The sequence below is a fragment of the Plodia interpunctella genome, chromosome 19, assembly GCF_027563975.2.
Source record: "Plodia interpunctella isolate USDA-ARS_2022_Savannah chromosome 19, ilPloInte3.2, whole genome shotgun sequence".
NCBI lineage: Eukaryota > Metazoa > Arthropoda > Insecta > Lepidoptera > Pyralidae > Plodia > Plodia interpunctella.
This window is the reverse complement of record NC_071312.1, coordinates 2,881,423-2,892,873: the sequence shown is the minus strand read 5'-3', so window position 1 is coordinate 2,892,873 and position 11,451 is coordinate 2,881,423. Positions and strand designations below refer to the sequence as shown.

At 34.8% G+C, this 11,451-nt stretch overlaps 2 protein-coding genes across 2 annotated transcripts; one reads left to right on the top strand and one right to left on the bottom strand.

Moving 5' to 3' along the window:
* The first annotated feature begins 367 nt into the window (after window positions 1-367).
* LOC128678270 (uncharacterized protein) lies at window positions 368-4,317 on the top strand. Its single transcript, XM_053759702.1, has 4 exons — window positions 368-955; window positions 1,317-1,563; window positions 2,234-2,352; window positions 2,990-4,317. The coding sequence occupies exons 1-4, from the start codon at window positions 515-517 to the stop codon at window positions 3,578-3,580; spliced, it is 1,398 nt and encodes a 465-aa protein (XP_053615677.1). The 5' UTR covers window positions 368-514; the 3' UTR covers window positions 3,581-4,317.
* A 129-nt stretch (window positions 4,318-4,446) lies between these two features.
* On the bottom strand, window positions 4,447-9,534 carry LOC128678271 (UDP-glucosyltransferase 2-like). Its single transcript, XM_053759703.2, has 9 exons — window positions 9,384-9,534; window positions 8,881-9,036; window positions 8,666-8,768; window positions 8,113-8,299; window positions 7,586-7,774; window positions 6,403-6,625; window positions 5,828-6,047; window positions 5,320-5,539; window positions 4,447-5,174 (listed from the first exon to the last, which is right to left on the bottom strand). Exons 4-9 carry the CDS (start codon window positions 8,271-8,273, stop codon window positions 4,916-4,918), a joined length of 1,272 nt encoding a protein of 423 aa, XP_053615678.1. The 5' UTR covers window positions 8,274-8,299; window positions 8,666-8,768; window positions 8,881-9,036; window positions 9,384-9,534; the 3' UTR covers window positions 4,447-4,915.
* Window positions 9,535-11,451: the final 1,917 nt, after the last annotated feature.

The following is an 11,451-nucleotide window of genomic DNA, read 5'->3' as shown; positions in this document are numbered from 1 at the left end:
TTTGTAGTTTAATTGATAAGCTTTATGTAACACCACATTACAAATTGTTATCAACCTTCAATAGATTGAAAGTTATTCTTAAACTACCTACCGTACTAAAATTGTTTTTATTCCCAAGTTAGAACTTATTTCAGGAGAAATTGTGGTCAGTTTGCGTAAGGAACTAATCTATGTAGGGGGCACAGATATAAGAACCAGGAGTACTTACTAATTCCATGATAAGAACTCAATGTTTTTATATCTGTAGTAGGGTAGGGGTTGAGAAAGTGATGTTACCTACTAGGTAGTCGAACATCACTTTGTATTTGATATTCTGGCAACATTAATTTACCATTTGACAAATACTGTCACTGTCATGTATGTGTATATGTCAACAAATGGTTTTCTTCAGTTCAGTTCAGCAGTTCTATTTTTCTTGGAAACTGTTTTCGTGTTTTATTGCGTCACGAAATAGGAAATAGATACAAATGATCGAATTTAGTACACGATAAACTAATTAATCCCCCGCCCAAATATGTCTTCATTCGTGACCCACAGAAACGATAGCTCGGTCAGCGTAGACGATACAAGTTCGAAAGATGGTGTTACTTATTACAAGATCAGTGTTAGAGTGGGTTCTGTTTATTGGAACGTGTCGCATCGGTACAATGATTTCGCGGAACTGCACGAGAAGTTGGTTTCCAACCACGGAGTTGCCAAAGAGCTGCTTCCGCCGAAAAAAGTCATAAGAAATAAAACACCAAAATTCGTGGAGCAAAGGCGTGAAGGTCTCAACGATTATCTCAAAAATGTCTATAACTACTTGCGTTTGTCGATGCCGTATGACTTTGCTCACTTTTTGGACTTCCATTTGTATGATATTTTCTTTTTGCTGCAAGATTTAGCAAAGACTTTGTATTTGGAGGGGGATAAGTTATTGGAGAATTCCAGTTCTCATGTTTTCAGCCCTTTGGAGGTTTGTATGACCTTGTCAATGTAATTATATAGCCTTGTAGTTGTTTGAAATGGTACTGAAGTTATTAGTGTTGCTGTTTCATTAGTCTTTTACATTTAAAAGTTTATATAACAAATTAAATCATAGTAGAAGCGACGGACTTTAGTCTATAGCATGCTCTACAAGTAAATTTTTAGTATTAAAAGTAAACAATTTTGTATATGTATGTAAAATATATGTGTGCACAAATATAGTGCTCCTGTCGAGGCATGACAAAGTCATGTGTTGTAGATTAGTAAAAATGGTTAGTTAGGTATGTGTGAGTTTAAATTTCATTACTAATAAAGGATCTAATTAAAATTAATTAATAATTTGCCCACAGCTACATGCAATAAGCGAAAGACTTAAAATGGCGTGTCCTCCTACTGAAAAAGTTGACCAAATGTATGACTTTAGTCATGTGCTGGACTTCTGCTCCCACCTGAAGTCCCTGAACATTGAAGGCAGCTATGAAAAGCTCGGGACCAGTAACATTATACCAAACAATCTTCAGTTTGATATGTCTCCTTTTAAATCTCTGTTGGAGTTGAAGATCCTTGGCGTTCCCATGGCCTGTATTCAGAGTGTGGGTGAGTTTCAGAGAATTTTTTAACTGTTGTTCATGGCAAAAAGTAGCCTATGATGCTTTCCAGCTTTCCATCTGCACACCAAAAATCCTCAACCCAATACTCCATTCTTATTGATATAACAGGCATATTTTGCTTAGTAGTGTTATAGTAGTGATATTGAAGTATGGATTTGTGTAGCTTATCTACATCATTTAATATGTTGGCCCATTAAATTTTGTAGGGGATTTTTTATTGTAGTCAAACACACATAACACCCTCACTGGGAAGGTTTGTAAAACATGTGACACTTGTGAAGCCAGAGTTAAGTAATATTCAACTTAGAAACATTTACAGAAGGTAAATGAATACACAGGACATGTGTATCCATTTAGCTCCTGGACATGAATATTTCTATTTCCTTCTTGACAATGTAATGGATTGAACTAACTATCTAAGTGAAAACTGTATCAAACAGTTTTCAGTTAGGTAGTTAGATTGAACTAACTATCTAAGTGAAAACTGTATCAAACAGTTTTCACTTAGGTAGTTAGGTCAAAATTTAGATAGGCAATTATTCTTAAGTAGTATATAGGTGTGTAGGCTGTAGAGTTGTTTCAACACTGTTTTTTGCACATGTTAACAAACAATAAATAAAAACATAACCTCAACTTGCAAACTATCTATGTTCCAGGAACCTTACGAGATACACTGATGAGCCTATCAGTGTTAATAGCCAGTGTGGTCTCTTTGAATGAGTTTCTTCTTGTTGACATATTGCATAAGGACCAGGATAGCATAGCCGAAACTGAGGTGAGTTAACTATTGTAAAAATTCTCTAAAAAGTTGTGGGGTGAGCATCCAAAAATTACCTTAAAATTTTGAAGAATCGGCTATGATTTTGCAACAGCTGAAGAAATAGTCTTGGCAACAATATAATTTCAAGGAAGATTAACAAATTTTCAAAACATTAAGATTAATTTTTTTACAGTGACCTCGGGCTACGGGGCGTTACTGCCTCTATTGAAACCGTGAATACGCGATGTGAGATAGGACTACTTTCTATTCACGGTTTATTTAAAAAAGGCATATTGTAACATTACATTTCCTGTAGTTGTGTACTATGAGATAATAACTTTATCTATGGCCATTTGACCTAGTACCGCGCACGTGGTGTTCTGAACCTACTATCAGTAGAATTTAGGTCAGCGTTAATTAATGCTTTGTCATATTTATTATTTGCAAATATGTGTCTGATAAAATTAATTTTGTGGAGATATAAATTGATGTTTTGTTTTTGAAAGTTTATTTTTATAAACTCATGTGGCACAAGTAGGATTCGAACCTTGGATAATGCGATCACATGCGGACGGACGGTCTTAATCACTGGGCCACTGGCATCAACATATAGTGAAATTTGTAGTACATATTTTGATTATTTAAATTTCAGAAATGGAAGAAGTTGTCAGTGATAAATTTCGCCAGCAACAACATCACGCAAGTGAACTGGGCTATCAAACTTGTGCCCCGTCTACAGCACTTGAGCCTCTCATCCAACAAGCTCACGGAGCTGTGTGACATATCGTGCCTTCACGAGCTGAGGGTCCTTAACCTTTCCATGAACAAGTTTGGCGCTTGCGAAAACTGGCACGCGAAAATCGGAAACATAGTCAAAATTGACTTATCACAAAATCAGGTGGAAACTTTACAAGGTTTTTCGAGATTATACTCGTTGGAGAGCCTTGATCTGAGCTGCAATCTTATCACCGACGTCGAGGAAGTCCAACATATTTGCAAATTACCGTGTTTAGAATATCTATGGTTGACTGCCAACCCTGTAGCCTCGTCCATAGACTACAGAGTGAAAGTCATAGAGCAATTCAACAACAGAATGACAGAACTGTGTCTTGACAATGAGAAGGCTTCGGAAAAGGAGTTGGATAAAGCTAGAGTTTTGCAAGCCTTGCGTATTGTGAAAGAAGGCAAAACTCCAAGTTTCTTGGAGAATAATAATACAAGCCATAGTTTTAATAGGAGTTGACAATCGATGTAAGTTTTAAATTAATTTTATTTACATTTAAGTGGAGACTGCACTAAGTGCTTTAAAATATTCAAGGGCCCACTAATTCATAAGATGTAGCTGATTTAAGCTCTGTCCTTGCGAAAATTTGATGTTATATTTAATCAATTATACAAAATTCTGACATAATACTATTTATGTGTTTATTTTACATGACTTTAATAGATGGGGTGGTAGATCAAAACATTAATAGATGAGGTGTTGGGTCACCCAACTATTAATGTTTTATACAGAATGAAATTTTATACAGAATTAAAATGCCATTTGTGAAAATGGCATTTTAATTCTGTTTTCCTAAGTTTACCTAAGATTGGCAAATGATTGTTCTGAAGTTATATTATTATCAATTATTTATATTCTTACTTATAAGTAATTTGTGATAACGAAATGTTTTAAAATATTTTGTATATAATGAAATTAAATTTATAGACAAATAGATTTTTATTACTTGATTGTAAATATATGTACTATAACTATAATAATTTCAATCTATTTATTTTGGCATTTAAATTTATTTTTATATAATGCAATTTCAGTAATCTCTATGATCTGTCAAAATTTATATGAAATTAAGAACTTTATTTATTTATTCCTCCAAGGAATTACAATTTATATGATTATAATTGTTAAACATTTTTTAATTTAATTTGTTAAAAAGAAATAGATACCTATATAATTTGATTTGCAATAAGCTTGATAGATAAATTCTAAAATTTCCATAAGTTTTCATATGGCAATTTTAGAATTGCTGTTAATTTAAAATAATATTAAATACTTAGTTAAGTATCAACTGTTAAGTATTAATCTTGTGATTGTAATACATATAATGTATAACATTATTATTTCTTCATGTATACTCATTGTTTTAATAAATTGTGTTAACTTTACCCATTTTATGATTTTTTATCTTTACATTAGCCATAAGCCATTTAATCGTTCCCACTGCTGGGGCACTGGCCTTTATGGACGGATAATGAGACCGGGCCATGACCCACCACGCGAGCCCATTACACACTACATACGGCCATTTTTTTTCATAATATAATTTGGTTGTAAATTAAGATGCAGTTAATATTTATTCAGATTGTTATATTTATTAATTTGTTCAAAATAAAAAAGATACAGAAACATTAAAAACAAACCACATTACTAAACAGGATAGCGTTTCTTAGCTCACTAGTTGGCGCCACTGATTGAATGAGGATCTGTTACTATAGGCTGACATAAAAAATATTCGCATCTTTCTATATAAAACTGACTTCAGCGGCGAAACCAATCGTGTTAGCTATCATTAGGTTAATTAAGTTTTTCTTTCACCTTAACCATCTTTCTGACGAAACATAATATAAATTTGGTCAAAGATATAATGCATATTAGTGCTAAAATAATATCTAAGTACAACTTTTGATACAAAGGCATTTTTCGGGCAGCTGGTCGCAAATATTTGGCACCCCTGGATTTCACCACGTGCTCTGTCCAGTAAACTAATTCCTGTCCAGGAGATAGTAGTCTATGGCGGTAAATGGAAGATAACTCTCGAGCGTTGTTAGAATATCTAGAATAATTGTAGAAATTAAATAATTAATTTTGAAAAACTAAATTATGTGGGCAAATAAATTGATCACGACTTTAAAACTAAAGACCTACAAAAAAACAGTGCATAATGTCGGTACCATTATAAAAACTTATGAAAAACTTACATCGGATCATCCAGAATTTTCTTAATAGCAACTTCCAAATCTTCCGCCAAATTATCTGTCAATGTTACTTCTATTCCAAGGTTTTTTTCTACAACAACTCGTACATTCACAAACTGGTCTGCATACGCTGGCATGCCAATAATTGGCACTCCGTAGTGGACAGCTTCAGTTATCGACATGCGGCCTCCGTGTGTGATGAATACCTTCAAATTGGGGTGAGCTGTAATGGCATTCAAATTGATGATTGCCTATCGCTTTTGAATCATCCTGCCTATGCCTACATTGCTACACCTATGTACGAGTTGATTATTCAAATAACTAGATTTTGTGGTTTGATATTTTTATTATGAAACTTTGGATAATTTCAGGTACACAGGTAGACTTTTACTCTTCTTCTTAGCGCATCGACTCGGCAAAATTTGTGACGACCATTATGTACGACGCCACTAATACAACATTATCTGCTAGGTACGCTTACAAAACTACGTAAATTAATTTTTAATCTCACCCAGAATATTCAGCTGCGGAACCCACTTTTCCAAATAAACGTTGGCAGGAACATTTTTTAGCTCGTCTTCGTACTTCCACACCACAGTCTGCTTGAACTTCGAGAACATTCTCAGTAAAGACTGAGTCATCTTATTTGACATGAATTTGCTCTCGATGTTCGATCCCAGGCAGAAGAAAATCATTCCGTTTTTAGCGTTGTCCATGATGTTTTGTAGATGCTAGAAATATGAGGTGTTGATCTAATACGAGGTAAATAAGGAATAAGAACGAAGTTGGCGGCCAATGTGCAACCATACTTCCAAATAGGGTTGACGTCAGGAAGGCCGGTTTAAAATCACAGCTGAATCTTCAAGATTTTTAGATTCAAGGCTTTGGAGAGGCACAGAAAAGAATAAAATCGGGAGGGAGCGTACTGTGCGCTTACAAATTTATCCTTTGTTACATTTTAGGAATGTATTTTTTTGCATAGGTGATTTTTTATTTGCGACTTATTGGCCCTCGAGGCCGACACTGTTTGTACACTTGGTAAAGCAAAAACGAAGATCTAGCAACTTCGAACAAAATATGTCTTACCTTTGGTATAGACTTCAGATCAGTGTCCATGTGATATCCGCCAATATACTTGGTGTTCAGCGGTATATTGTGGGGGACCCCCACGGCTGGGTGTGAGTTGATGAAGACCAGAGAAGCGTTGTACACGGCGTCGGTGTATAACGGCATAGAAACTCCTCTTTTTTCAGCTATGCTCGAGTAAATGGTGTCGTATGATAATTGTTCCAATGTGCCATAGAGTATCCTATGTGTGATCAATAATTTAAGAAAGTAGACATAATTTATATAGCCTATTAATCAATTAACAAAACAATGATATCAACTAATATAAGTACTTCGTTACCTATGTATTTTTTTTAATAATTCATAATCGTTCATTGCCTTATTATACCTACAATTATTATAAAGAGGTAGGTAAGCGTTTGTGTAATCTCCGTAACTACCGAACCGATTAGAAAGGTACATTATCCAAGATTACTATAGGCCATGTTTTAATCACAAAATTCCCACGGGAGCGAAGCCCCAGGTAACATCTAGTAAGCTATATAAATTATGTCCATTTTCTTATACGAACTATTAAGTATAGTTCATATAAGAAAATGTATAATTTATATAATAATTAGTTATAGGTATAATTTGTATAAAAATCAGTTCGATGCTAAGTGAAAAATATGAAACATTACGTATTATGCTATTTATAGTTTGAAAAGGAAAATATAAGGGAACACTCAAGACCGATGTTTCGATCTTCGTAAGGAAGTAGTCTTGAGAGGGCTTAGTGCGGGTTTGAATTTCACTTTGAGAAGTGAAATGAATCCCGCAACAAGCCCTCTGGTCTCGTTTAGAATCTTAACCAAACGCACTGAATATGGCCACCTAATGAGCCTAATGAGCCTAATGCTAGCTCCACACTGTCGCCGAACTCAGACACATAGCGACGCGAACGCGTGAACGTTGTATAGTTAGTATAAGTGCTTTTATTTGCCGCAATGATAAACCAGTAATATGTATACCGAATCTACCAAAGTTTGTCAAACTGTCCGATGACAGTGTGGAGCCGACATAATAAACATTACAACTTGAATAGATGCTCCTTTTTTTGGTATATGCATATTAAGCTATATAGATGAACAACTCGATAAGTCCATGTTTTATATTCTTACTGTATGTAATCAATTCATTCGGGAAATACCTACTTACTCACTTGGCTATAAAATATGTCTTAACATAATCAATCAGCTTTAAAGTTCTCCCCCAAAGAGTAGTCAGAGGATAGTCGAATATATCCGGGGTTGACACTGGATTGGTCACATCCCCGGCCAAACTTAAGATTTGCCAGTGCGCGTCTGTTGACGCCATCCAAATAAAGGGGCATTTAAATAAGGGAGGGATTCTGGAAAATATATCTTTGATAAAAACATGACATTTTCATTAAAAAAAAATATTTTTTCTTAACTTCTTGGAGGACTTAATAGGTAGCATTTCTGACAATGAACAAGTCAAGTCATGCCACATTGCTCAGTGCACGCAGCACACTGTACAGAACTCCGTTATTTGCTATAGGTTATGACACTGAACATGTGTTGACACAAGTCGAAACTTCACACAATTTCTACGTTGTTTTGTTCTGCGTTTATCTGTCGATGAACAACGACGGAGCGTAACGAAGCAATAAGGCATTTCAGCATGTTGGTCCTAAATAATCCGACTATATTAACATAAAATACTTACCCAGCAAAAAGATCAGAAAAGAACCACTCCATCAAAATAACGTCGAATTTTTCCTTGGGGTCAGAAAGAAATCTTGTCATATTTTCATTTAGCAATGCTTTTTTGTGGAAGTCATACGTGTAATTTGACCTTACTAAAATATTGTTCGCTTTTTTACCCATCAGACGCTCGATGGAATATATACGAACTAAAAAATTTAAAAAAATCTTACGTTATGGGGCGCATATAATTTTTAACATAGTTTTTTCATTCACAGAACACAGATTACAATCGAAAAAGTTTGACCTAAACCTAACGCATCCATCGATTTTTTTCGCATTTGCTTAAAACTTTCGAAAAAAATAGAGTAGTAACTGTCTTATCTCTTTTTCAATGTTACGCTGAACGTAACATTGAAAAAGAGAGGTTGTGACGCCGCGAAGTCCGTAATGAGCATAAAAAGTAACCTTATTGTCAGGTGATTTTTCAACCGGCTGTCTTGACATCAATGGAATGCTGTAGAAGCGAAGGCCCTTATATAAATATTAGTTATATATAACATATATAAACTTACATTCATTTATTTCTTTCAAAAACTCGGCTCCCAAAGCTTCTATGCTGATTTCTGTCAAATTTTCTACCGGCTTTTTGTAAGGAAATGATGTTATATGGACTACCTGGAAAAAAATACGAATTCATTTAAGCATGTAGTGAACTTACTTGATAATGATCAAGTAAGTTCAATGCATGCAGAATAAAAAATGCGTATAGAAGTTAAAAAAAAACAACCTCATGTTTAGCCTTTAAATGGTGCTGTACGACCGCTCGACCCAAAATGTTGTGACTGGGAGACGAGAATGGAAACACCACTAGAATTCTTAAAGCTTCACTTTGAACAATAAAGAACACTCGTACATAACCACTTCGGTAACATAATTTGATATCCTGAAAAATAAACCAAACTTAATTTTATCATGCTCCCAATTTTTTATTTATCGAATATATATTTACAAGTTCCTTCAGTAGTTCTCTCTATTTATTGTGCTTAGAGCGCTATAATATTTCAGAATTGTAATTTCATCGAAATCTGTCTAGTAGTCAACATGGAGTTCTTGAAAAAAGATGTCAAAAATAAATCAGGTTCGGTGACGGCGTGTGACATCCTTAGTTACAGGCGTCCATAGGCTGCGTTGACCATATTCCATCAGGTAGGTCAAATGCCCATTTGCCTGCTTAGTTATGTATTAAAAAATATTATTTGGCTAAGGTATTTAATTATAATTATTTCTTACCTGTTAACATGGCCGCAGTTAGAAGGAAAATACTTATCTGTAGATCATGCCTGTAACATTACATTTAGTCACGATTAAGTATTACCTACTGTAATAGATATTTACTTTGTTTAAGTTTTTATTCGGAATAGCTTGTAAAAATTTAATGTCAGCTCGTATAAGAATAGAAGGTATTTAGACGAGTAGCTGGATAGTGCCAAATAATCTCGTTAGCATGTTTTCAGTTGGCCTTTGATATCTGCCTTTACCCTATATACTTTTGCACTGCACACCAGCTTTACCATCATATTTTTACCAATTTAACTTATTTTTCGAAATTAACAAAAATGTGGTGGTGGCGTTAGTAAGCGCGATATAGCTCCACAAAGTACAGTAGACTGCTAAACCCACTTTTCTTCTCATATATGTCGCAGTTGGGTAAAAATAAACTTCCGAGAAGCACTGACTGGATATCCCAGTTGCTTCGCGCTAAATCCGTTGCGGGTAAATGTGTTCGACAAACGTCTAGATCGAAACATTGGATTTTCATGCCATGTTCAGTCGTCAACAGGAACGTGGGTAACGAGATACACACAGGATTAGCAATAAGAAGTTATTAATTTTTTGTAATCTAGATATTTTATTTGAAGTTTTAAGCATTTTTATGGGCGCGTAAGGAGGTGTTTGTATTCATTACAGTGGAGGCGACTAACGACTATTTTTTAGAAGACTTAATATTAATTTAGAATTTCGCATTATGTACATATAAATACAATACAAAATAATACAATAGTGTATATATAAATTAATGGCGGACGTATTGCTAAGCAATCTCTTTCAGCCAACGTAGTGAGAGAGTAAAGAAAAGGGTGGGCACAGTATGTATTTATTTATAAACCTACATAAAGTATAGGTACATAATAATATAAACATATTTTGCTACACCTTTGCTTTTGGTGATGTTTTATACATTGGCATTCATTTTGTCTACACGCTCAGTCCATGATACTGAACAACTTTTCGTATGAGAGTAACCTCAAAATCGCGAAAATACATTTTTCTGTTGATTTTGTAGGGAACAGCTGAATCTTGATTGCTCCGATACGAAAAGTTGTACAGTATCATACGACGAACAGACGAATGATATCTAGACAAAATAATGCTATTGTATAAAAAGTCTACCTAGAAAGTGCTTAGAAATAACGACTCATAAGTGTGACAATCTGTATGTCCGTATGTGACTCGGTAAGCACGTTTACGGTCGTCGGCAGTGCAAGCCTGACGTTTGAGTATCGACACGGTTCCCGATTTCCTGAGCCATTCACTTTCTCGGGTTTCACGTTTATCGGTTTATTTTAGGGTACTGCTACAAGCTATCTAGCCACTCTGAGCTGTGAAGCCAACTGATAAGACTTACTCAAGAAAACTGATAAGTTAAAAAAGATACCCAACGCATATAATTTATTAACTTGGACAAGTTAGAGGAAAATCACTCCATTAATATTGCCAAGTCGTGTGTGACGACGCTCGCAGCAATGATGATTACGACTATTATAAGGATACCTTTATTTACCAAACTATGCAACTATTTGGTATGGATCACGGAGATGATAATCGTAGCAATGATAGTTGACATAGGTACTTATATCTAGGTAGCACTAATGAAAACTTACTTTCGTATTAAAAATAAGTAATTAAGTCCTTGGTGCAACTATAAGTATCTAACTGTAGCTAACTGCGAATATAAGACGGATGAATACATCTAACTTATTAAAGCTAGATTACAGCGTCTCTTCCAAACCATCTCACTTCATTTAAAATTTAAAACTAACCGCTATTTCCATTTTAAAAGACAGATCTAAAGTTTGGCGCCTGAATAAAATAGAAAGGCAACAAAACGACGCTCACCGTCCGTCCGCGGATGCTATGAGCCGGTGCCAGGCGCTTTAAATTGCTTTTCCTCTACATTTTAGCAAATTGAAATATTTTATCCACTGTTAGTAAAGGAGAACTTGTAAAACTTAAGTGAAATAAATGGGAACATATGAGTATACCTATATCGGTAGAGGTATAGCCTTCCAACATGCAT

Bases quoted from the DNA above. Each gene is read 5' to 3' on its own strand.
- LOC128678270 (XM_053759702.1), top strand. From the start codon at position 515: ATGTCTTCATTCGTGACCCACAGAAACGATAGCTCGGTCAGCGTAGAC. The intron at 956-1,316 runs GTTTGTATGACC...ATTTGCCCACAG, and splicing joins ATGTTTTCAGCCCTTTGGAG to CTACATGCAATAAGCGAAAG. The intron at 2,353-2,989 runs GTGAGTTAACTA...TTTAAATTTCAG, and splicing joins ATAGCATAGCCGAAACTGAG to AAATGGAAGAAGTTGTCAGT.
- LOC128678271 (XM_053759703.2), bottom strand. From the start codon at position 8,273: ATGGGTAAAAAAGCGAACAATATTTTAGTAAGGTCAAATTACACGTAT. The intron at 6,626-7,585 runs GTGAGTAAGTAG...GATCACACATAG, and splicing joins AAGACATATTTTATAGCCAA to GATACTCTATGGCACATTGG. The intron at 5,175-5,319 runs GTAAGTTTTTCA...CAATTATTCTAG, and splicing joins AAAATTCTGGATGATCCGAT to ATATTCTAACAACGCTCGAG.